Here is a 25,584-nt window from a genome sequence, read left to right as displayed (position 1 = left end):
CAGGGTTTAGGGCAGTGGTGTTCGGGCTGTGTAGGGGGTCTTCCTGGGGGTGGTGTTTCAGGGTTTAGGGCAGTGGTGTTTGGGCAGTGTAGGGGATCTTGCTGGGGGTGGTGTTTCAGGGTTTAGGGCAGTGCAGTGGTGCTCGGGCAGTCAAGGGGGTCGTGCTGGGACTGGTGTTTCAGGGCTTAGGGCAGTGCAGTGGTATTCGGGCAGTGTACGGGGGCGAGCTGAGGCTGGTGTTTCAGGGTTTAGGGCAGTGCAGTGGTGTTCGGGCAGTGTGGGGGGTCGTGCAAGGGCTGGTGTTTCAGGGTTTAGGGTAGTGCACTGGTGTTTGTGTAGTGTAGGGGGACGTGCTGGTTGTAGTGTTTTAGGATTTAGGGTAGAGCAGTGATGTTTGTGTAGTGTAGGGGGGTCATCCTTGGGGTAGATTTAGGGTTTAGGGTACTGCAGTGGTGTTTGTGTAGTGTAGGGGGTCGTGCTGGGGGTAGTGTTTTAGGGTTCAGGGTAGTGCAGTGGTGTTTGTGTAGTGTAGGGGTTGTGCGGGGGTGGTGTTTCAGGGTTTAGGGCAGTGCAGTGGTCTGTGGGCATTGTATGGGGTCGTGCAGGGGTGGTGTTTTAGGCCAGTGCAGTTTTGTTCTGGCAGTGTAGGTGGTCGTGCTGGGGGTGGTGTTTCAGGGTTTAGGGCAGTGCAGTGGTGTTCGGGCAGTGTAGGGGGTCGTGCTGCAGGTGGAGTTTCAGGGTTTAGGGCAGTGCAGTGGTGTTCAGGCAGTGTAGGTGGACGCGCTGAGGCTGGTGTTTCAGGGTTTAGGGCAGTACAGTGGTGTTCGGGCAGTGTAGGGGGTCATGCTGGGGCTGGTGTTTCAGGGTTTAGGGCAATGCAGTCGTGTTTCGGCAGTGTAGGGGGTCGTGGTGGGGATGGTGTTTCAGGGTTAAAGGCAGTGCAGTGGTGTTCGAGCAGTGTAGGGGGTTGTGCTGGGGCTAGTGTTTCAGGGTTTCGGGCAGTGCAGTGGTGTTCGGGCAGAGTAGGGGTTTTGCTGGGTGTGGTGTTTCAGGGTTTAGGGCAGTGGTGTTCGGGCAGTGTAGGGGGTCTTGCTGGGGGTGGTGTTTCAGGGTTTAGGGAAGTGCAGTGGTGTTAGGGCAGTGTAGGGGGTCATGCTGGGGCTGGTGATTCAGAATTTAGGGCAGTGCAGTGGTGATTGGGCAGTGCAGGAGGTCATGCTGGGGGTGGTGTTTCAGGGTTTAGGACAGTGCAGTCGTGTTCTGGCAGTGTAGGGGGTCGTGCTTGGGGTGGTGTTTCAGGGTTTAGGGCAGTGCAGTGGTGTTCGGGCAGTGTAGGGGGTTGTGCTGGGGGTGGTGTTTCAGGGTTTAGGGCAGTGCAGTGGTGTTCGGGCAGTGTAGGGGGTCGTGCTGGGGGTGGTGTATCAGGGTTTAGGGCAGTGCAGTGGTGTTCCCGCAGTGTAGGGGTTCGTGCTGGGGGTGGTGTTTCAGGGTTTAGGGCAGTGCAGTGGTGTTCGATAAGTGTAGGGGGTCGTGCTGGGGTGGTGTTTCAGGATTTAGGGCAGTGCAGTGGTGTTCGGACAGTGTAGGGGGTCGTGCTGGGGCTGGTGTTTTAGGGTTTAGGGCAGTGCAGTGGTGTTCGGGCAGGGTAGGAGGTCGTGCTGGGGCTGGTGTTTTTGGGTTTAGGGCAGAGCAGTGGTGTTCGGGCAGTGTAGGGGGTTCTGCTGGGGGTGGTGTTTTAGGGTTTAGGGCAGAGGAGTGGTGTTTGTGTAGTATAGGGGGTCTTGCTTGGAGTGGTGTTTCAGGGTTTAGGGCAGGGCAGTGGTGTTCAGGCAGTGTAAGGGGTCATGCAAGGGGGTGGTGTTTCAGGGTTTAGGGCAGTGCAGTGGTGTTCAAGCAGTGTAGGGGATCGTGCAGGGGGTGGTGTTTCAGGGTTTAGGGCAGTGGTGTTTGGGCAGTGTAGGGGGTCTTGCTGGGGGTGGTGTTTTAGGGTTTACGGCAGTGCAGTAGTTTTCGGGCAGTGTAGGGGGTCGTGCAGGGGGGTGGTGTTTCACAGTTTAGGGCAGTGCAGTGGTGTTCGGGCAGTGTAGGGGGTCATGCAGGGGGGTGGAGTTTCAGGGTTTAGGGCAGTGCAGTGGTGTTCGGGCAGTGTAGGGGATCATGCAGGGGACAGTGTTTCAGGGTTTAGGGCAGTGCAGTGGTGTTAGGGCAGAGAAGGAGGTCATGCTGGGGCTGGTGTTTCAGGGTTTAGGGCAGTGCAGTGAAGATTGAGCAGTGCAGGAGGTCATGCTGGGGGTGGTGTTTCAGGGTTTTGGGCAGTGCAGTGGTGTTCGGGAAGTGTAGGGGGTTGTGCTGGGGGTGGTGTTTCAGGGTTTAGGGCAGTGCAGTGGTGTTCGGGCAGTGTAGGGGGTCGTGCTGGGGGTGGTGTATCAGGGTTTAGGGCAGTGCAGTGGTGTTCCGGCAGTTTAGGGGGTCGTGCTGGGGGTGGTGTTTCAGGGTTTAGGGCAGTGCAGTGGTGTTCGATAAGTGTAGGGGGTCGTGCTGGGGGTGGTGTTTCAGGATTTAGGGCAGTGCAGTGGTGTTCGGCAGTGTAGGGGGTCGAGCTGAGGTGGGTGTTTTAGGGTTTAGGGCAGTGCAGTGGTGTTCGGGCAGTGTAGGAGGTCGTGCTGGGGCTGGTGTTTTTGGGTTTAGGGCAGAGCAGTGGTGTTCGGGCAGTTTAGGGGGTTCTGCTGGGGGTGGTGTTTTAAGGTTTAGGGCAGAGCAGTGGTGTTTGGGTGGAGTAGGGGGTCGTGCTGGGGGTGGTGTTCATGGTTTAGAGCAGTGCAGTGGTGTTTGGGCAGTGTAATGGGTCATGCTGGGGGTGGTGTTTCACGGTTTAGGGCAGTGCAGTGGTGCTCTGGCAGTGTAGGGGGTCATGCAGGGGGTGGTGTTTCAGGGTTTAGGGCAGTGCAGTGGTGTTCAGGTAGTGTAGGGGGTCTTGCTGTGGGTGGTTTTTCAGGGTTTAGGACAGTGTTGTTCAGGCAGTGTGGGGGGTCTTGCTGGGGGTGGTGTTTCTGAGTTTAGGGCAGTGGTGTCCGGGCAGTGTAGGGGGTCTTGCTGGGTGTGGTGTTTCAGGGTTTAGGGCAGTGCAGTAGTGTTCGGGCAGTGTAGGGGGTCATGCTGGGGCTGGTGTTTCAGGGTTTACGTCAGTGCAGTGGTGTTCGGGCAGTGTAGGGGGTCGTGCGGGGGTGGTGTTTCAGGGTTTAGGGCAGTGCAGTGGTGTTCAGGCAGTGTAGGGGGTCGTGTGGGGGGTGGTGTTTCAGGGTTTAGGGCAGTGCAGTGGTGTTCCGGCAGTGTAGGGGGTCGTGCTGGGGGTGGTGTTTCAGGGTTTAGGGCAGTGCAGTGGTGTTTGTGTAGTGTAGGGGGTCGTGATTGGGGTAGATTTAGGGTTTAGGGTAGTGCAGTGGTGTTTGTGTAGTGTAGGAGGTCGTGCTGGGGGTAGTGTTTTAGGGTTTAGGGCACTGCAGTGGTGTTTGTTTAGTGTAGGGGGTCGTGCTGGGGGTAGTGTTTTAGGGTTTAGGGTAGTGCATTGGTGTTTGGGTAGTGTAGAGGGTCGTGCTGGGGTAGTGTTTAAGGGTTTAGGGTAGTGCAGTGATGTTTGTGTAGTGTAGGGGGTTGTTCTTGGGGTAGATTTAGGGTTTAGGGTAGTGCAGTGGTGTTTGTGTAGTGTAGGGGGTCGTGCTGGGGTAACTGTTTTAGTGTTTAGGGCACTGCAGTGGTGTTAGGGTAGTGTAGGGGGTCGTGCTGAGGGTAGATTTAGGGTTTAGGGTAGTGCAGTGTTGTTTGGATAGTGTAGGGGGTTGTGCTGGGGGTAGATTTAGGGTTTATGGTAGTGCAGTGGTGTTTGGGTAGTGTAGGGGGTCGTGCTGGGGGTAGATTTAGTGTTTAAGATAGTGCAGTGGTGTTTTGGCAGTGTAGGGGGTCTTGTCGGGGGTGGTGTATTAGGGTTTAGGGCAGTGCTGTGGTGTTCTGGCAGTGTAGGGGTTTGTGCGGGGGTGGTGTTTCAGGCTTTAGGTCAGTGCAATGGTGTTCGGGTGTTGTATGGGGTCGTGCAGGGTGGTGTGTGTAGGGGGTCATGCAGGAGTGGTGTTTCAGGGTTGAGTGCAGTGCATTGGTGCTCGGGCAGTGTAGGGGGTCATGTAGGGGGTGGTGTTTCAGGATTTAGGGCAGTGCAGTGGTGTTCGGGCAGTGTAAGGGGTCTTGCTGGGAATGCTGTTTCAGGGTTTAGGGCAGTGGTGTTTGGGCAGTGTAGGGGATCTTGCTGGGGGTGGTGTTTCAGGGTTTAGGGCAGTGCAGTGGTGTTCGGGCAGTCAAGGGGGTCGTGCTGGGACTGGTGTTTCAGGGCTTAGGGCAGTGCAGTGGTATTCGGGCAGTGTACGGGGGCGAGCTGAGGCTGGTGTTTCAGGGTTTAGGGCAGTGCAGTGGTGTTCGGGCAGTGTGGGGGGTCGTGCAAGGGCTGGTGTTTCAGGGTTTAGGGTAGTGCACTGGTGTTTGTGTAGTGTAGGGGGCCGTGCTGGTTGTAGTGTTTTAGGGTTTAGGGTAGAGCAGTGATGTTTGTGTAGTGTAGGGGGGTTATCCTTGGGGTAGATTTAGGGTTTAGGGTACTGCAGTGGTGTTTGTGTAGTGTAGGGGGTCGTGCTGGGGGTAGTGTTTAGGGTTCAGGGTAGTGCAGTGGTGTTTGTGTAGTGTAGGGGTTGTGCGGGGGTGGTGTTTCGAGGTTTAGGGCAGTGCAGTCTTCTGTGGGCATTGTATGGGGTTTGTGCGGGGGGTGGTGTTTCAGGCTTTAGGTCAGTGCAATGGTGTTCGGGTGTTGTATGGGGTCGTGCAGGGTGGTGTGTGTAGGGGGTCATGCAGGAGTGGTGTTTCAGGGTTGAGGGCAGTGCATTGGTGCTCGGGCAGTGTAGGGGGTCATGTAGGGGGTGGTGTTTCAGGATTTAGGGCAGTGCAGTGGTGTTCGGGCAGTGTAAGGGGTCTTGCTGGGAATGGTGTTTCAGGGTTTAGGGCAGTGGTGTTTGGGCTGTGTAGGGGGTCTTCCTGGGGGTGGTGTTTCAGGGTTTAGGGCAGTGGTGTTTGGGCAGTGTAGGGGATCTTGCTGGGGGTGGTGTTTCAGGGTTTAGGACAGTGCAGTGGTGTTCGGGCAGTCAAGGGGGTCGTGCTGGGACTGGTGTTTCAGGGCTTAGGGCAGTGCAGTGGTATTCGGGCAGTGTACGGGGGCGAGCTGAGGCTGGTGTTTCAGGGTTTAGGGCAGTGCAGTGGTGTTCGGGCAGTGTGGGGGGTCGTGCAAGGGCTGGTGTTTCAGGGTTTAGGGTAGTGCACTGGTGTTTGTGTAGTGTAGGGGGCCGTGCTGGTTGTAGTGTTTTAGGGTTTAGGGTAGAGCAGTGATGTTTGTGTAGTGTAGGGGGGTCATCCTTGGGGTAGATTTAGGGTTTAGGGTACTGCAGTGGTGTTTGTGTAGTGTAGGGGGTCGTGCTGGGGGTAGTGTTTAGGGTTCAGGGTAGTGCAGTGGTGTTTGTGTAGAGTAGGGGTTGTGCGGGGGTGGTGTTTCAGGGTTTAGGGCAGTGCAGTGGTCTGTGGGCATTGTATGGGGTCGTGCAGGGGTGGTGTTTTAGGCTAGTGCAGTTTTGTTCTGGCAGTGTAGGTGGTCGTGCTGGGGGTGGTGTTTCAGGGTTTAGGGCAGTGCAGTGGTGTTTGGGCAGTGTAGGGGGTCGTGCTGCAGGTAGAGTTTCAGGGTTTAGGGCAGTGCAGTGGTGTTCAGGCAGTGTAGATGGTCGTGCTGGGGCTGGTGTTTCAGGGTTTAGGGCAGTACAGTGGTGTTCGGGCAGTGTAGGGGGTCATGCTGGGGCTGGTGTTTCAGGGTTTAGGGCAATGCAGTCGTGTTTCGGCAGTGTAGGGGGTCGTGCTGGGGATGGTGTTTCAGGGTTAAAGGCAGTGCAGTGGTGTTCGGGCAGTGTAGGGGGTTGTGCTGGGGCTAGTGTTTCAGGGTTTCGGGCAGTGCAGTGGTGTTCGGGCAGAGTAGGGGTTTTGCTGGGTGTGGTGTTTCAGGGTTTAGGGCAGTGGTGTTCGGGCAGTGTAGGGGGTCTTGCTGGGGGTGGTGTTTCAGGGTTTAGGGCAGTGCAGTGGTGATTGGGCAGTGCAGGTGGTCATGCTGGGGGTGGTGTTTCAGGGTTTAGGACAGTGCAGTCGTGTTCTGGCAGTGTAGGGGGTCGTGCTGGGGGTGGTGTTTCAGGGTTTAGGGCAGTGCAGTGGTGTTCGGGCAGTGTAGGGGGTTGTGCTGGGGGTGGTGTTTCAGGGTTTAGGGCAGTGCAGTGGTGTTCGGGCAGTGTAGGGGGTCGTGCTGGGGGTGGTGTATCAGGGTTTAGGGCAGTGCAGTGGTGTTCCCGCAGTGTAGGGGTTCGTGCTGGGGGTGGTGTTTCAGGGTTTAGGGCAGTGCAGTGGTGTTCGATAAGTGTAGGGGGTCGTGCTGGGGGTGGTGTTTCAGGATTTAGGGCAGTGCAGTGGTGTTCGGACAGTGTAGGGGGTCGTGCTGGGGCTGGTGTTTTAGGGTTTAGGGCAGTGCAGTGGTGTTCGGGCAGGGTAGGAGGTCGTGCTGGGGCTGGTGTTTTTGGGTTTAGGGCAGAGCAGTGGTGTTCGGGCAGTGTAGGGGGTTCTGCTGGGGGTGGTGTTTTAGGGTTTAGGGAAGAGGAGTGGTGTTTGTGTAGTGTAGGGGGTCTTGCTTGGAGTGGTGTTTTAGGGTTTAGAGCAGGGCAGTGGTGTTCAGGCAGTGTAAGGGGTCATGCAAGGGGGTGGTGTTTCAGGGTTTAGGGCAGTGCAGTGGTGTTCAAGCAGTGTAGGGGATCGTGCAGGGGGTGGTGTTTCAGGGTTTAGGGCAGTGGTGTTTGGGCAGTGTAGGAGGTCTTGCTGGGGCTGGTGTTTTAGGGTTTACGGCAGTGCAGTAGTTTTCGGGCAGTGTAGGGGGTCGTGCAGGGGGGTGGTGTTTCACAGTTTAGGGCAGTGCAGTGGTGTTCGGGCAGTGTAGGGGGTCATGCAGGGGGGTGGAGTTTCAGGGTTTAGGGCAGTGCAGTGGTGTTCGGGCAGTGTAGGGGATCATGCAGGGGACAGTGTTTCAGGGTTTAGGGCAGTGCAGTGGTGTTAGGGCAGAGAAGGAGGTCATGCTGGGGCTGGTGTTTCAGGGTTTAGGGCAGTGCAGTGGTGATTGGGCAGTGCAGGAGGTCATGCTGGGGGTGGTGTTTCAGGGTTTCGGGCAGTGCAGTGGTGTTCGGGAAGTGTAGGGGGTTGTGCTGGGGGTTGTGTTTCAGGGTTTAGGGCAGTGCAGTGGTGTTCGGGCAGTGTAGGGGGTCGTCCTGGGGGTGGTGTATCAGGGTTTAGGGCAGTGCAGTGGTGTTCCGGCAGTGTAGGGGGTCGAGCTGAGGCTGGTGTTTTAGGGTTTAGGGCAGTGCAGTGGTGTTCGGGCAGTGTAGGAGGTCGTGCTGGGGCTGGTGTTTTTGGGTATAGGGCAGAGCAGTGGTGTTCGGGCAGTTTAGGGGGTTCTGCTGGGGGTGGTGTTTTAAGGTTTAGGGCAGAGCAGTGGTGTTTGGGTGGAGTAGGGGGTCGTGCTGGGGGTGGTGTTCATGGTTTAGAGCAGTGCAGTGGTGTTTGGGCAGTGTAATGGGTCATGCTGGGGGTGGTGTTTCACGGTTTAGGGCAGTGCAGTGGTGCTCTGGCAGTGTAGGGGGTCATGCAGGGGGTGGTGTTTCAGGGTTTAGGGCAGTGCAGTGGTGTACAGGTAGTGTAGGGGGTCTTGCTGTGGGTGGTTTTTCAGGGTTTAGGACAGTGTTGTTCGGGCAGTGTGGGCGGTCTTGCTGGGGGTGGTGTTTCTGAGTTTAGGGCAGTGGTGTCCGGGCAGTGTAGGGGGTCTTGCTGGGTTTGGTGTTTCAGGGTTTAGGGCAGTGCAGTAGTGTTCGGGCAGTGTAGGGGGTCATGCTGAGGCTGGTGTTTCAGGGTTTACGTCAGTGCAGTGGTGTTCGGGCAGTGTAGGGGGTCGTGCGGGGGTGGTGTTTCAGGGTTTAGGGCAGTGCAGTGGTGTTCAGGCAGTGTAGGGGGTCGTGTGGGGGGTGGTGTTTCAGGGTTTAGGGCAGTGCAGTTGTGTTCCGGCAGTGTAGGGGGTCGTGCTGGGGGTGGTGTTTCAGGGTTTAGGGCAGTGCAGTGCAGTGGTGTTTGTGTAGTGTAGGAGGTCGTGCTGGGGGTAGTGTTTTAGGGTTTAGGGCACTGCAGTGGTGTTTGTGTAGTGTAGGGGGTCGTGCTGGGGGTAGTGTTTTAGGGTTTAGGGTAGTGCATTGGTGTTTGGGTAGTGTAGTGGGTCGTGCTGGGGTAGTGTTTAAGGATTTAGGGTAGTGCAGTGATGTTTGTGTAGTGTAGGGGGTTGTGCTTGGGGTAGATTTAGGGTTTAGGGTAGTGCAGTGGTGTTTGTGTAGTGTAGGGGGTCGTGCTGGGGTAACTGTTTTAGTGTTTAGGGCACTGCAGTGGTGTTAGGGTAGTGTAGGGGGTCGTGCTGAGGGTAGATTTAGGGTTTAGGGTTGTGCAGTGTTGTTTGGATAGTGTAGGGGGTTGTGCTGGGGGTAGATTTAGGGTTTATGGTAGTGCAGTGGTGTTTGGGTAGTGTAGGGGGTCGTGCTGGGGGTAGATTTAGTGTTTAGGATAGTGCAGTGGTGTTTTGGCAGTGTAGGGGGTCTTGTCGGGGGTGGTGTATTAGGGTTTAGGGCAGTGCTGTGGTGTTCTGGCAGTGTAGGGGTTTGTGCGGGGGTTGGTGTTTCAGGGTTTAGGTCAGTGCAATGGTGTTCGGGTGTTGTATGGGGTCGTGCAGGGTGGTGTTTCAGGGTTTAAGGAAGTGCAGTTTTGTTCGGGCAGTGTAGGGGGTCGTGCGGGGGGTGGTGTTTCAGGGTTTAGGGAAGTGCAGTTTTGTTCGGGCAGTGTAGAGGGTCGTGCTGGGGGTGGTGTTTCAGGGTTATGGGCAGTGCAGTGGTGTTCGGGCAGTGTAGGGGGTCGTGCTGGGGGTGGAGTTTCAGGGTATATGGCAGTGCAGTGGTGTTCGGCAGTGTTGGGGTCATGCTGGGGGTGGTGTTTCAGGGTTTAGAGCAGTGCAGTGGTGTTCGGGCAGTGTAGGGGGTCATGCAGGAGTGGTGTTTCAGGGTTTAGGGCAGTGCAGTGGTGTTCGGCAGTGTTGGGGTCATGCTGGGGGTGGTGTTTCAGGGTTTAGAGCAGTGCAGTGGTGTTCGGGCAGTGTAGGGGGTCATGTAGGGGGTGGTGTTTCAGGATTTAGGGCAGTGCAGTGGTGTTCGGGCAGTGTAGGGGGTCTTGCTGGGAATGGTGTTTCAGGGTTTAGGGCAGTGGTGTTCGGGCTGTGTAGGGGGTCTTCCTGGGGGTGGTGTTTCAGGGTTTAGGGCAGTGGTGTTTGGGCAGTGTAGGGGATCTTGCTGGGGGTGGTGTTTCAGGGTTTAGGGCAGTGCAGTGGTGTTCGGGCAGTCAAGGGGGTCGTGCTGGGACTGGTGTTTCAGGGCTTAGGGCAGTGCAGTGGTATTCGGGCAGTGTACGGGGGCGAGCTGAGGCTGGTGTTTCAGGGTTTAGGGCAGTGCAGTAGTGTTCGGGCAGTGTGGGGGGTCGTGCAAGGGCTGGTGTTTCAGGGTTTAGGGTAGTGCACTGGTGTTTGTGTAGTGTAGGGGGCCGTGCTGGTTGTAGTGTTTTAGGGTTTAGGGTAGAGCAGTGATGTTTGTGTAGTGTAGGGGGGTCATCCTTGGGGTAGATTTAGGGTTTAGGGTACTGCAGTGGTGTTTGTGTAGTGTAGGGGGTCGTGCTGGGGGTAGTGTTTTAGGGGTCAGGGTAGTGCAGTGGTGTTTGTGTAGTGTAGGGGTTGTGCGGGGGTGGTGTTTCAGGGTTTAGGGCAGTGCAGTGGTCTGTGGGCATTGTATAGGGTCGTGCAGGGGTGGTGTTTTAGGCCAGTGCAGTTTTGTTCTGGCAGTGTAGGTGGTCGTGCTGGGGGTGGTGTTTCAGGGTTTAGGGCAGTGCAGTGGTGTTCGGGCAGTGTAGGGGGTTGTGCTGGGGCTAGTGTTTCAGGGTTTCGGGCAGTGCAGTGGTGTTCGGGCAGAGTAGGGGTTTTGCTGGGTGTGGTGTTTCAGGGTTTAGGGCAGTGGTGTTCGGGCAGTGTAGGGGGTCTTGCTGGGGGTGGTGTTTCAGGATTTAGGGCAGTGCAGTGGTGTTCGTGCAGTGTAGGGGGTCATGCTGGGGGTGGTGTTTCAGGGTTTAGGGCAATGCAGTTGTGTTTCGGCAGTGTAGGGGGTCGTGCTGGGGCTGGTGTTTCAGGGTTAAAGGCAGTGCAGTGGTGTTCGGGCAGTGTAGGGGGTTGTGCTGGGGCTAGTGTTTCAGGGTTTCGGGCAGTGCAGTGGTGTTCGGGCAGAGTAGGGGTTTTGCTGGGTGTGGTGTTTCAGGGTTTAGGGCAGTGGTGTTCGGGCAGTGTAGGGGGTCTTGCTGGGGGTGGTGTTTCAGGATTTACAGCAGTGCAGTGGTGTTCGTGCAGTGTAGGGGGTCATGCTGGGGGTGGTGTTTCAGGGTTTAGGGCAGTGCAGTGGTGTTCAGGCAGTGTAGGGGTCGTGCAGGGGGGGGTGTTTCTGGGTTTAGGGCAGTGCAGTGGTGTTTGGGCAGTGTAGGGTGGCCTGCTGGGGGTGGTGTTTCAGGGTTTAGGGTAGTGGTTTTTGGATAGTGTAGTTGGGTCTTGCTGGGGGTGGTGTTTCAGGGTTTAGGGCATTGGTGTTCAGGCAGTGTAGGGGTGTTGCTGTGGGTGGTGTTTCAGGGTTTAGGGAAGTGCAGTGGTGTTCGGGCAGTGTAGGGGGTCATGCTGGGGCTGGTGTTTCAGGGTTTAGGGCAGTGCAGTGGTGTTCGAGCAGTGTAGGGGGTCATGCTGGGGCTGGTGTTTCAGGGTTGAGGGCAGTGCAGTGGTGTTCGGGCAGTGTAGGGGGTCGTGGTGGGGTTGGTGTTTCAGGGTTTAGGACAGTGCAGTTATGTTCGGGCAGTGTAGGGGGTCGTGGTGGGGCTGGTGTTTCAGGGTTTAGGGCAGTGCACTTGTGTTCTGGCAGTGTAGGGGATCGTGCTGGGGCTGGTGTTTTAGGGTCTTGGGCAGAGCAGTGGTGTTTGGGCTGTGTAAGGGGCCGTGCTGTGGCTGGTGTTTCAAGGTTTAGGGCAGTGCAGTGGTGTTCGGGCAGTGTAGGGGGTCTTACTGGGGGTGGTGTTTCAGGGTTTAGGGCAGTGGTGTTCGGGCAGTGTAAGGGGTCTTGTTGGGGGTGGTGTTTGAGGGTTTAGGGTAGAGCAGTGGTGTTAGGGCAGTGTAGGGGGGCTTGCTGTGGGTGGTGTTTCAGGGTTTAGGGCAGTGCAATGGTGCTCGGGCAGTATAGGGGGTCGTGCTGGGGGTAGTGTTTCAGGGTTTAGGGCAGTGCAGTGGTGTTCATGCATTGTAGGCGGTCGTGCTGGGGTAGTGTTTTAGGGTTTAGCGCAGTGAAGTGGTGTTTGTGCAGTGCGCAGCACATGTGCTGCGTCACTAGGCGAGACCTAAAAAGCATTGCACCAAGATGGCTGCCAACACTTCCTGAATTGAAGTGTTGGCAGCCAATTAGAGCCAAGCTTGTGCTTGTGTAGTTAGGTGCCACCCAGATATATTAAGATTTTTTTCCTTTAATATCTCGGAAACTACTGAACGGATTTACACCATTTAAAAAAAAAAAGGTCGCTTTATAAACCAAGCACTACCTTTTTGCCAAATTTGGTGTAGTTTCGTTCAGCAGTTTCAGCTGTAACCGTGTCTAAAGTTTCCTATTTTGGAAATTGATTTTTTTGACTTCTATTTTTTAAATTTCTCAAGAACTACTGAACGGATTTACACCATTTAACAAAAGGTATCTTTCTGAACCAAATGCTACCTTTTTTGCCAAATTTGGTGTAATTCCGTTCAGCAGTTCAGGCTGTAGTCGCGTCTAAAGTTTCCTATTGGAAATAACATGGAGAAAAAGCGTTTTGGGGCCCCCCGTTTTTTCTCCGCTCCCGCTTGGCGAATCACCCCGAAAGTTTCAGGATAGGAGCTGACCGGAGCGGGACCAACGTTTTGAAACTTTCGCAAAGATTTGTTAACCGGCGCCAAAGTTATTGGGCAAAGAAAATACGCTTTTTTAATAGAAACAAGGTCTTAACTATAACTACCTACTGGCGACCGCCAGTTGGTAATTCAAATGCATAACCAATAAAGGCATAAAGAAATAGCAACAGATCAAGCATTTCTCACTATTAAATCATAAGCATGATATTAAAAACATTCATGGCAAACAGTGAAAGCATCTTTTTGGTAGAAACAGGTGGACAACGGGGAGGCGGGTGGGACAGTGAGGAATCCACAGGCAGATACTGTATCCACCAGAAAAAGCCTTACCGAAGGTAAGTAACTTGCTCTTCTGATGGATACTTCTGCCTGTGGATTCCTTACCTTTTGAATAGAATCCTCAAGCCGTACCTCACCCGGAGGAGGGTGTCCACCTGACTAGACAAAAAATATTGCAAAACAGATCGAGCAAAATGGCCATCCCTCCTAACATCCTCACAATTATTTGATTCTTTCCATATTATTGCCACAGGGCACTTGAAACGCCAGTGAGCCTTCTGCTCTGCTATTTATTCTTAGGGTACAATTTTGCCATACTTGGCAAGCCTTCTTACTTGGGACAGTGGCTTTTGCCTCCACGTCTGTCCCCATGCTATACCTCTGGGCTTCTGCTGAGTGTTAAGTGTCTGTATTGTCGGTATCTTTATATAAATGAAGCTTAAAGCAGGCGTTCCACACATGCAATATAGGGACGATGACGACCTCAGCATGCACTTCTTTGCAATGCACAGAATGCTATTGTTTGTTCTGTTCATTTTCTTTGCTTTATCTTCCTCTTTAGGTCGGTTATTATCCTGAACATATACTGTTTCTGTGAGAAGTTGGCCTGGCATATGCTGTCCTCTATTTATAGGGGACACCTTGTACCAGTCCAACTCGACTCTTATGGTGATAGGTTAAAGACAACCTTTAAAGAAAACTATCCTAGTGGTAGCTGTGGAGAGCAGCCTTCAGGCTAAGTCTTGAAGGAGTGTTAAGCTTATTGTTTTACCATAGATAACCTCTTGAATAACCAAATGAAAGAGTAGTCCACACAGGTATATATATAAAATATATGTATTTATCCTAGGAATAACCCCACTAGTCTCTTTATGAGGCTAGAGGTGAAGATACAATTCAAACAAGCATTGATAGTTACAATAAATAGCACTGGAATCACAGGGCCCCAGGGGGGGACCAAACCATATATCAAAAAAGTGGTAGAAGAACCACAACAATTCTACAGTCAATGCCTAGGGCATTTAGGGTCGCTGGCCCCTTGTGAAACCACCCAAGGTAGTGAGGAAGGGGACCCAAGGGAGACGCGTGCAGTGGCTAAAGCTACTGTCGGGATCTCTATTAAAGCCTGTGGAGAATGTCGCGGTTGAATTTTACAAGATTAAAAACCCTTCTAGCAGGAGTTCAAGTTCAATACTTTAGAGTTAAGCTTTTGAAGGGCCCACACCCACGAGAGTACCGAGGTACCACTGTTACCTGCCCCAGGGAAGCCGGGTGCATAGGTCGTTTTCGATGTCCGGTCGCGGGCTGATTTTCAATGGCAAAACGTGAAGAACTGCTGCTAGCAAGAAGCGTCGTCATTGTCGTGAGGAATGAAAATGTAGATCTTGAAGAGAAGGACCCGAAAGCAGAGGGGACAGAGTCTGGGTCACGGCACAGTGACCAGGGGGCTCAAGAGAAGGAGCCCTTAAATGTCGGGTACTTCCAGGTTGAAGAGGTGTAGCTTGGATCATCAGCCACGAGGTCCAGGAGGCGTCAAGGAAGGCCAGCTTCTGGAGGGCGACTGTCCCGCAAAGGCTGAGGGTCTCTGCGGTGTTAGTGTCCGGATTGGATCCACTAAGCCTTGGCAACCATAATCCCAAAGAAAGAGTCGTTGAAGGTTCCAACCGGGTCACTTGCAGTGTTTCAGGTGCCTGCCAAGCAGGGGGGGTAACTCCTTTACCCCAAGGGATATTTCTTCCTTTAGCTGTGCGGCAGCAAGTCGAAGTTCAAGTCTGTGAAGTCCAAGAATAATCTGAGGCTCTGGGGACCCTGTATTCACCTTAATCGAAAAATTAGGGGAGTGTCCAGATCAGAGCCCACCAACGAGAGTTCAGGCGGGAAAGGGTGGCTACACCCTCTCCCCTTTGTGTGGTTTCCCGCCTGGGCAGGGGACAGGATGCCCCTGAACCGGTTTGCTGCGGTGTATGCAGAAGTAGGCACTAGAGAAGCCTACGTGCAAGTCTGAAAGACATCCTATGGTGCACCCACCCAGTTCCAATCCACATAGTCTGTCTGGGGAGGTGGGAGCACCTCCCTGCAACAAGATCCCTATTGTCCAGCTGCCGTGGCTGGAGTTCTGCCCAGCATACCACTAACCGTACACAGCCTGAGTGGGGGCGTGTTTGCTGGACCTTTATTTGCCCCTAGTCCCCCTATATTGTTCATATACGTATCCATACGTATTAAACATTTCTTCAAGCAGGAGCATTGCAATCAGTGGAAAACTCCACGCTTCAGGCAGAAGACCTTAAAAGTGGTTTGCTACTGTACTAGGAGGATTCTATGAGCTCCAGACACATCATTGAATTTTCCTTAATGTGCGTCTCGCCTAATAGCAATGACGTGTGTTCTCTCCATTTGTGTTATTCAACAACCCGGCAAACACAAATACGAGTTACAATGATCTAAGCACAACTGCACACAAGCAGCAACTACTTCAGGGTATGGTGCAGGAGCAAGACCAAGACGACCCTTGGCAGCAGGTGGAGAGCACAAATTCATCGACAGTGATCTGAGCTACAACGGAGACATGCTCATCTCAAGAGCATTCCATCCATCATTTGTTTCTTTTGTTTGTGACATCCTAAGTGGGAAGGAAATGGCCAGACGTGGGTCCCTTGCTCACTGCACCACTGGATTCAAGCTAGCCTGGCTGATGAGGGGTGTTACCCTGAAACTAATTCGAGGATGCTTGCTCCCGGTCCAGGGAGGATCTGGCTTGGCAGTTCGGGCTGGACTGTTCCCGTGAGGAGCAGGGTCAAGACTGATTTGCATTTGGCTGGGTCCAAACTGGGGTGGCTTGGTGAGCAAAAGAACAATGAATTAAACCAAGATCTTTGTGGCTGGGGGAGAATGTTTACATCGTTGAGCATTCAGTCTATCATTTTTGCCTTTTGTTTGTATCACCCTAAGTGGGATGGGCATGCCCAAACGTGGGCCTGTGTTCACTTCACCACTGGATTCAAGCTAGCCTGGCTTATGGGGGTGATGCCCCAAAACCGGTCCTAGAATGCTTGTTTCCAGTCCAGGGAGGAACAGGCTTGGCAGTTCAGGCTGGACTGTTCCCATGAGGAGCATGGTCAAAAGGTATTTGCATATTGCTGGATCCAAACTGGGGTTCCATGGTGAGTGTAGGAGAGTAGGATCTGTTCACATGGGTACCCCCATGTTTTGCTGGTGTTTCATTAGTCTTAGTCTGCCTGTGGCCCTGCTAATCAGGACCACAGCCTAGCTGCTTCCTCTCTAATGGTTTCCATGTACATTAGGTGCATATCTAATTGGATTCTGTAGTGCCTTATAAGCCCCTCGTATATGGTATACCATGTACCTAGAGCAGGGGTACCTCAGAGGCCTACCAGGGGCTGAAGCATGTATTATGCCACCCCTGGGGAGCACTCCAAAATGGCACCACAGGTCTGCTACTGCAGCCTGGGTAAGGATGTGCTTGCACCCCTTACAGTGGTATAGGCTACCTATCTCCACCTATATATACAGACACATATCAACCTATAAGTTACTCCTATGGCAGACCCTGACAATCCTGAAGGCAGAGTGCTTGGTTTTGTGTGAGAGGGTGCCCAAGCATGAGCTGAGCCCCTCTGCAGCTTTTGGAAATCCTTCCTTATGGCTATTCTGTGATACAGCCGTACCATATACTCTTAAGTGCATTATAAGCTCGCGGTAAATGCTAACTTTGGAATGGCTGCATCAAAACACGTCGTGTTTGGTGTCAAACGCTTTGGAATACTACCCCCCTGCCAGTTCTGGCAGGGGGGTAGCATTCCACCCTTCTAGAGGGAGAGACATGTTCACACTGGTCAAACCCGGTAGGACTTTCCTGAGCCCAGGCATCACAAGATGGATGCCTCTGCCACAGACACGGGTCTGGCCTCCTGCTGCTGACCGAAACTCCGGCAGGGGAGGCCTAGACCAGTATTGGGGATGGGTGGGAGCACTCTCTGGTGCTTTGAATTCCTGCACTGGGGGCACATTTGGTGTCCCTGTGCATAGTCCAGTTCAAACCGGTTGCAGGGGCTACCTGCCCCTGCTCTGGCACGAAACTGGACAAAGGAAATGGGTGTAACCACCCCTCTTTCCAAACCCTCCTGTAGGTGGGTCCATAGAGTATGTCCAATCCCCAAACTTAGTATAAGTATGGGAACCCAGTCCTTGAGACTTTAGATTACCCTGGACAAAACTCTGCAACATATATCCTGGACCTTCGACGTTTTATCCTGACTAGAAGACTGAAGAAATCTCCCTTGGGGTCAAGGAGTGACTCCCCTGCTTGGCAGGCACCAAAAAAGCAACTGACCGGTCTGCATCGCTGAAGCTCCCGCCAGTCTTTGCATCACCAGAGGTGGATTTCCAGACTTCCCCGAGACTATCCTGAGTCCACAGCAAAGCTGAGGCCCGTGGCTATCGTGGGTGAAGTGGAACCATGACCCCTGGACACCGTGAACTTTTCCAGCAACACTATCTTCCTGGTCCTCCTCGAAGTTGTGCTTTGGGCTCTGAGTAGCCCCAGCCTTGAGCACCTCCTGCACTGAAGATTGCTGGCCTCCATTCTACGAGTGACTCGTGGGGCAGTTTCAAGTGCGACCGCTTGAGGCTCCTTCACGATCACTAGTCCGTTGGCTAGCCGGTCCCCACGAAGGCAACTCCTCTTCTAATTGGGCTTTCCTGGTTGCTCCAGACAAACGGTGACTAACCATTGCTGGGTGAGTCCCTCAGACCTTGCTGGTCTGCACCGGAGTCCTTTCTCTGAATTCCAGTCACTTGCCGTTGCCAAGGCTTGTTGGGTCCATTCTGGTCGCCGACACCACAGCACTCGACACACTTCGTGGGCACAGCTTGAATCCAGCTCGTGGACTTTGTCGATGCCTCCTGGACCACGTGGCTGAAGAGTCAAGACAGCCGTGAACTCACCTGAAGCACCCGACATCTGTGAGCATTGGCCCATCCTGTCCTCGGTCACTGGCTAGTGACCCAGACTCTGTCCCCTCTGCTTTCAGGTTCCTTCCTTTCTAGATCCAGGCTTGGATCTCTTCGGACACTTCTCCTCTTCACGGCAGCAGCAGTTCTTTGCACGCTTCCATTGGAATCGACGACGCGACCTGACACCAAAAGACACCTATGCACTCGGCTTCCCTGGGTGAGGTAACTCATGTACTCCGGTGCCCCCGTGGGTGCTAGCCCTAGAACTTCTTAAGTCCAAAAGGGTTTGGTCCTGATTCGATTCTAAGTGTCCCTAATCTTTAAATTTCCAACCGCGACATTGCCCATAGAAGATAACGGGAACCCGCGGTTGTGTTCTCACACTGCATACAGTCTCCGTGGGTCCCCTGTGTCACTACCTTGGGTGGTTCCTTGGGTTCTCAGCGATTCTACAGGCTCTTGGCCTTGTGTCTAGTTCAGTTGTGGTTCTTATACCACTTTTTTGGTCTATAGTTTGGTACGCCCCTAGGGCCCAAACGTGTATTTGTGCTATTACTGATGATTGCTCACTTTTAACTTAAGTACTTCGAACTCCAGTCTCATAAAGAGACTAGAGGGGTGTGTTTTAACCTAAATACGAATATTTTGAATATATACCTGGTGTGGTTGTCCTTTCATTTGATCATTCAAGAGATTATAGAGTGGTAAAACAAGCTGCTTTACATTCCTTCAAGACTTAGCCTGAAGGCTGCTCTCCATAGCTACCACTAGGATAGCTTTCAATAAAGGTTGTCTTTTACCCATCACCATAAGGGGTTGTTTGGACTGATACAAGGTGCCCACTGGAACTAGTGGACAGCATATATCAGGCCACCTTCTCACAGTGAGAAAAAGAACGATGGAACGATGAAATCCAAATCTTTGGGACTGGAGGTGAATGTTTACATTGTTCAGCATTCTGTCCATCATTTGTTCCTTTTTATTGAGAGATAATCCCTGGCCCTTGGTCATGAGGCAGGAAGGTATATGGCCATGAACAACCCCCTCTCAATGAAGGGCTTGGCCGTGGCATGCTTGCCCTTGATTTGAGGTATGACACCTCAATGGTGTTGACTGGGTTTCGACCTCTATAGAATTAGAGGGTTATCATCAGGACAATGAAACATTAACCATGAAAGTAAATCTGCAAATGGCAAATTAATATAGTTAGTGTTGGAAAACCCCTATTGAATGGCCATGGAAAGAAAATAAGACTTTCTCAAGAGCCGTCCATGAAAATATAATCTGAAAAATCGGGATTACAAAATCTATGGGGTAAATACCTAAAGTGTCCCTACCTGTCCAAAACAATCCTGCCTACAACACATGAGCCCCTGCACAATAGCGCAAGAGCGACTGCATTGTCGCTAAGTAGCAGATTGTGAGCAGTGCAGGCAGAGATCAGGAATGCGTCAGATTTTGGCATAATTGCCGCACTTCTGCCTTCTCCTTTTCACGCAGCGCACAGGGTTTGCACTGCAACAGCTGGACGACACTACTACTGAATACTGGTGCAGGCAGAGAGCAGGAGTGTGGCAGATATTGGCATATACGCCACACTTCTGCCTTCTCCCTTTCACGCAGCACAGCAGGTTGGCACTTCAACAGCTGGACGACACTACTACTGAATACTGGTGCAGGCAGAGAGCAGGAGTGTGGCAGATATTGGCATATACGCCACACTTCTGCCTTCTCCCTTTCACGCAGCACAGCAGGTTGGCACTTCAACAGCTGGACGACACTACTACTGAATACTGGTGCAGGCAGAGAGCAGGAGTGTGGCAGATATTGGCATATACGCCACACTTCTGCCTTCTCCCTTTCACGCAGCACAGCAGGCTGGCACTGCAACAGCTGGACGACACTACTACTGAGTACTAGTGCAGGCAGAGAGCAGGAGTGTGGCAGATATTGGCATATACGCCACACTTCTGCCTTCTCCCTTTCACGCAGCACAGCAGGTTGGCACTTCAACAGCTGGACGACACTACTACTGAATACTGGTGCAGGCAGAGAGCAGGAGTGTGGCAGATATTGGCATATACGCCACACTTCTGCCTTCTCCCTTTCACGTAGCACAGCAGGCTGGCACTGCAACAGCTGGATGACACTACTATTGAATACTGGTGCAGGCAGAGAGCAGGAGTGCGGCAGATATTGGCATAAATGCCGCACTTCTGCCTTCTCCCTTTCACGCAGCACAGCAGGCTGGCACTGCAACAGCTGGACGACACTACTACTGAGTACTAGTGCAGGCAGAGAGCAGGAACGCATCAGATTTTGGCATAATTGCCGCACTTCTGCCTTCTCCCTTTCATGCAGCGCACCAGGCTGGCACTTCAACAGCTGGACTACACTACTACTGAGTACTAGTGCAGGCAGAGAGCAGGAGTGCTTCAGATATTGGCATATATGCCACACTTCTGTCTTCTCCTTTTCATGCAGGGCACCAGGTCGTCATGCTGAGTTTGGGAAATATCGATAAATCTGCTCCGTGGTCCGCACATGGGAAGCGCCTTACAATTTTTTAGCAGATTCATGAAACAATTGCAAAGTTATTAACAAATGGCTTATGAATTTGCTATCTGAATTAAAACATTGAGTACAGAGAAGCCACTGCCGACCCTACAATATGCACATAAATCACGGCTGGAAGAAGAAAATCTTTTCTGTTTGAACGAGCTCAAGTCAGAAACCCTGATGTTGGTGATTCACATCACAACCCCATTTAATTGGCCTACAAATCTGGGGTTCTGCCCCAAACACATCACAGAAAATGAGAAATCAAGGTTTCATACATGATACAGACCTTCCTTTCACATCTCAAATCAGTGCCAGAGTCAAGGGTGGGATCTTCCAGCTGTCCCTACTTGGATAACTCTGTGGCTCCTGAAACCATTCCCCAGATCAAGCTGACTGAGGATGACATCTTGATGACACTGACCGAGTCCACGCAGGGCATAAGTATAACTCGCCCCGCCATAGGTTTGAGATGTCAACAGTGATGTGATATGTGTGACCATACGCAGTGCATCACAGCGGGGCAAGGTATAGTTATGTCCGGTAAGTGTATCTGGTGAATTTCAGAGTTTTTTTGTTTTTTAAACATTATGTTTTGACATCATTAGAAGATCTATGTATTACTCCAATTCAACCTTTGCTTTTTTCAGTGAATTTTTATGGTTTTTGTAATATAAAGTAATATCTTATTATGATACGTCTGCTTAACAGGTTGGTTCTAGTGTTGTGTGTACTCAACTTACCACGAATCCACAGCTCTACTGATTCCGCCACACACCTTCAAAAGGCACCGATCCCTGGTGCACACTGACATCCCTCCCTTGTTACGCACGCACATTACACATACTCTACAATCACATACCTTTTTGAAATAGAATAAGACTCTTTTCAGCTGGACGAAGGCATCGAGTGGTTTTCAGAAGAGAGGCCACAGAAGTCTGGAATGACTGGTCATCATTTTGAACGCCATGATGTAGACCGACACAGCTCTTTGCATAAGACTGGAGATCAGCAGAGCTCTGCGCTTTGGGATTGTAAAATATTTCTCGCTCGACTGCAAGACAGAAGGACCAGGAGAGACAGAGTGGGTACAGACTGGAAGAATAAACAGCTGTGAGACTGTGCGGGGAGCAATGATGCAAAGGTGCTCTTCAGCAAGACCAACATAGGTCTACACTGTTTTCCAGTAATAACAACAAGCACTTAAGAGGCACTTTCCACCATCAATGTAAACATTTGCAAAGTGTTAGAAATGACTGACTCAATTGATATAACAATACAAGAGAATGCCCATGATAATTAGGATCTATATTTGGACTACTATTCACATCACAAACAATGCTGATTGTTCCAGGGCATCTAATGTGTGCTACTATTCAAGTCTTGATTTCAACCATATCGTAACAAGATCACAGAAGAAGCAGACAATGCCCAACTTCAAGCTCAACACCAACCATCTCCTGCATGACCATCAATCTGGCATCAGATCGAGCTGCAGCAAGGAGACAACTAACCTACATATCAGAGACCGCATCCTTCTGATTGCCCATAGAGATGACCCCTGCCTCTGCTATTACCGAACCTCTCAGCTGCCTCAACACTATTGGCCACCTCATCCTTATTGACACTGTTTAGTCTCAGATTGGTTTCCATGGAGACGCCCTTCACTGGTACTCCACTTACCTATCCAACTGACATGAGTTGATTCACATGGGCACCTGCTGGTCCCCAAAGATGTGGCTCACCTATGGAGTACCTCAGAGTTTCATACTGTTCTACATCCTCTTCAGTCCCAAAATTGAGCCCCCTGTGCCTCTGCTCACAGATGACATGAAACGTCACCACTACACTCATGACAACTGTATTTGAAGGTCACACCTGCGACAGGCATCCAATTCTTAACGTGCTTCTTGTACCTCGTCCAGACCTGGATGTACAACACCTACCTGAAGTTTAATCTGACCAAAATAGAAATCCTGCTGTTCCCCAAGAACAACCTGCAACAACTAGCCATACCTGGCTCAAAGACAAAGAACCTGGATAGATTAAAAACACAAATGTTGAGCCGAAGTCAGTTCACCCTAGACACAGGTCTCATCTTCAAGGAGCACATTGCCAAGAAACTAAGATGGCCTGTGAGCAGCTTTGTCTACTAAGTGAGTCCGCTAAGGAAGCAACTTTAGACCCGCCATTCATCTGCTTCATAGCAATGCTCTGATCCACAAGGGCTTCCTTAAGAGTATTCTTCATACAGCACCGCAACAGGACGCCTAATGAAGGACCTGAAGAACTATGAATACACGACCCCCACCCTGATGGATCTCCACTGGTTGCACATCACAGCCTGTAGCATCGTAAAAACCAGCTGTATCATCTATGAAGCCTTAACGACAGGCACCCCTGCATGTCTAGCTAGTAACCACCATCTCCTGTGGACCAACAGCAAGGACACAATCAGACTGGAGACAAAGAGGTGGAACAATCATCAACAAGGCAAGAGGCCTTCTCCATCAATGCATCAACAAGGCAAGAGGCCTTCTCCATCAATGCATCAACAAGGCAAGAGGCCTTCTCCATCAATGAATCAACAAGGCAAGAGGCCTTCTCCATCAATGCATCTAGGATATGGAACAACAAACCCGTAACAACCATAACTGCTCAATCCTGCTTCAGTTTAAGAAAGCGCTAAATATCCACCTCCTTGAAGAGCTTTAGATCGCAACGCAGTACAGTGCGCATTGGTTATTAATAAACAGCTGACTCTCCAATCACACGATGATTGTAACTTTGCCTTTGGACCTGTAAAAATGCTCTGTTGCCTTTCAGCTATGTTAATGCTCTATACATACCACAAACATAGAGACAAAACTTAGACAAGGTCACATATTTCATTTATATGAATAGACATCCGGAACAGAATATTCATATTTCGTAGCCAATCCTTAGAGTAATAAGGGCCAATTAAACATACTTTAAAAAAGAAAATTATCAATGGACTTAAATAATAAAAGCCGATGGGCGCTATTGCAAGTCTATGGTTTAGAAGCCCAATTTAGGGTTAGATCTACAAAGCTATTACCCTACAATTCACAAAATCCCAGGGTTTGCCACCACAAAATGTCCATTTACTGTGTGCTAAATTTTTGGAAAAGCAGAGGTTTTGTCACACATATCAAATCACAATTGATAATGGTTGTAAAAGGGGTGTTCCTTCATAACTGCAAATTGGTATTGTACGCACAATAGTTTCTCATCGTAGCTGCCGTCACAAACCATGGACCAGTTACCGGAACCTCATAGGCGGCGGTCACTACTTTGCTAAGGAGAAAGGGTTCCGAGTGGACCACTTGCCCTTTGAAAGTCACGTCGTCGATCACAGGGGTAACAGGCAATGGTCAAGTGGACCACTGCTTGTTCTCACCGATATCTTCTCAAATGTGATTTTTTTTTAAAGCAGCACCAGTCCCCTTAATGTAGAAAGTTTCACAATGCAAATACAAGCACGGAGGTCTGCTGCTCCTAGCCGGCCTTCACCCCTGTATTCACAGCTAATGATAGAATAAATGCAAATACAAGAATGGAGGTCTGATGTTCCTAGCTGGCCTTCACCCCTGTATTCACAGCTAATGATAGAATAAATGTAAATACAGGAATGGAGGTCTGCTGCTCCTAGCAGGCCTTTGCCTCTGTATTCACAGCTAACAATAGAATAAATGCACATACAAGAATGGAGGTCTGCTGCTCCTAGCAGGCCTTCACCCCTGTATTCACAGACAATGATAGAATAAATGCAAATACAAGAGTGGAAGTCTGCCGCTCCTAGCAGGCCTTCGTCCCTGTATTCACAGCTAATGATAGAATAAATGCAAATACTGGAATGGAGGTCTGCTGCTCCTAGCAGGCCTTCGCCCCTGTATTCACAGCTAAGGATAGAATAAATGCAAATACAGGAATGGAGGTCTGATGCTCCTAGCAGGCCTTCACCTGAGTATTCACAGCTAATGATAGAATAAATGTAAATACAAGAATGGAGGTCTGCCGCTTCTAGCAGGCCTTCGCCCCTGTATTCACAGGTAATGATAGAATAAATGTAAATACCAGAACGGAGGTCTGATGTTCCAGCAGGCTTTCGTCCCTGTATTCAGAGGTAATGATAGGGGTCGCAAATTGCGACCGTCCTAATTATTATTCATAAGACAGGTCATTTTGCTACCTCCTGTGATTGTACATTTGGCAATGCAACCATTTTATACATATGTTGCATCACAAATTGCATTGCCATTCGCAAACCAGTTGGTGTGCAAATTGCACATCCCTGGTGTATGAATAGGGATAGTATATCAGATTCCACGTCCCTTCATCCAGTCCTTGCTGCCTGCTCCCTACATCTGAAGCAGAGGGCGCCATAGACTGCTCAGGTGTGTGAAGAGCTGCTCACGGCTGCTTACCCAGGCGGTAAAGAACGATGGTTATGAAGGTGCTAACGGCTGTCATCACTCCCAGGGTTATAGCTTGTCTCTTCAAGCCTCGGAGCTCTGAGCCAACTGCAAATAAAATATGACTTCATTATTTATTACTAGGGTTAATTGCCCTTCAATACTTAAAAATAAATAATAATACATTTCTTCAGACAGTTATATAACAAAGCAGATTAGTTACATGCGTTGCACAATGGTCTCAGTTCAGACATCTCGTAAGGGAGTTCTTGCAACATTAAACAGTACAGTTCGAGCACCTTACACAGGTTTACATTACTTGGGATAAAATGCAACTCCACATAAGTCAGAACAGTCAGTAACAAACGGTTATTATGGAGACTCGATCTCAATATGAAGAAGCAGAGCAAGGCTGGGAGGGTTAAGACGACTGAGGTCATAAGAGAGGAATCGGCGATTTGCCTACAAAAAGCGCCAGTCTTGGGGGGGTCGTTCTTCTGACTGGAGATGTAGCGTACGCTAGGTGTTAGGCGCTGAGGCAACTGTCGGGTCATTTCCTATCGGGCATCAGCTATCAATGTTTCAGTGTCATCAGTGACGTGCACTACCCTTTCTCTAAGCCAGGTCGTGAAAGTTTCCCAGATATCTTTCGGGTGCTTATTTATTTATTCCCCAGTGTATGGCCAGTCTACGCTTTGTCGTGCAATTCAGTAATATTTTTAATGTAGATCTTCAGATCTTTACGTTCGTCAGGAATGTAAGTACAACAATGTTGAACTTTCAGCATTCCACAGGCTCCACCCTCTTTAGCCAATAATATATCAAAGGTAAGTCGATTTTGCATTACCATGGCACGCATGGCAACCATTTCAGTATTTACCAACAAAAATCCTCCAGCGGTGCTTGTTGACAAGCGATCCACCACTGTTGATAGTTTTCTAATTTTGTGTGCATTCAGAGATATTCCCACTGCTGGTATCAATGCTCAAAAAATGTCTCCCACAATTTCTGACCAAGATTCTCTTTTCCTACGTGTTAGTAAACTACCTAACTTATGTACACCATCTTCTCCTCTTCCCATGTGGAATATCTTTGGGAAAACCAGGCCAACATAACATGTGCCATACCAATGGTCTGGCAAACGATAATATGCTTTGTTCCCGCAGATAAAATATAATCCAGGAA

The 25,584-nt window shown here is 51.0% G+C and overlaps 1 protein-coding gene across 1 annotated transcript in view; it reads right to left on the bottom strand.

Annotated features, from left to right (window-relative positions):
• LOC146863571 (uncharacterized) overlaps positions 1-25,584 on the bottom strand; it is a 112,495-nt gene that overhangs the window by 27,112 nt on the left and 59,799 nt on the right. The window contains exons 2-3 of the mRNA XM_085643191.1: positions 24,412-24,507; positions 20,826-21,017 (exon numbers count right to left, since the gene is read on the bottom strand). Coding sequence (XP_085499317.1) covers positions 20,826-21,017; positions 24,412-24,507 — 288 coding nt within the window. The remainder of the gene's footprint in view (positions 1-20,825; positions 21,018-24,411; positions 24,508-25,584) is intronic.

This window comes from Triturus cristatus, chromosome 2_2, assembly GCF_964204655.1.
Source record: "Triturus cristatus chromosome 2_2, aTriCri1.1, whole genome shotgun sequence".
Taxonomy (NCBI): domain Eukaryota; kingdom Metazoa; phylum Chordata; class Amphibia; order Caudata; family Salamandridae; genus Triturus; species Triturus cristatus.
This window is presented reverse-complemented; position numbering and strand designations above follow the sequence as displayed.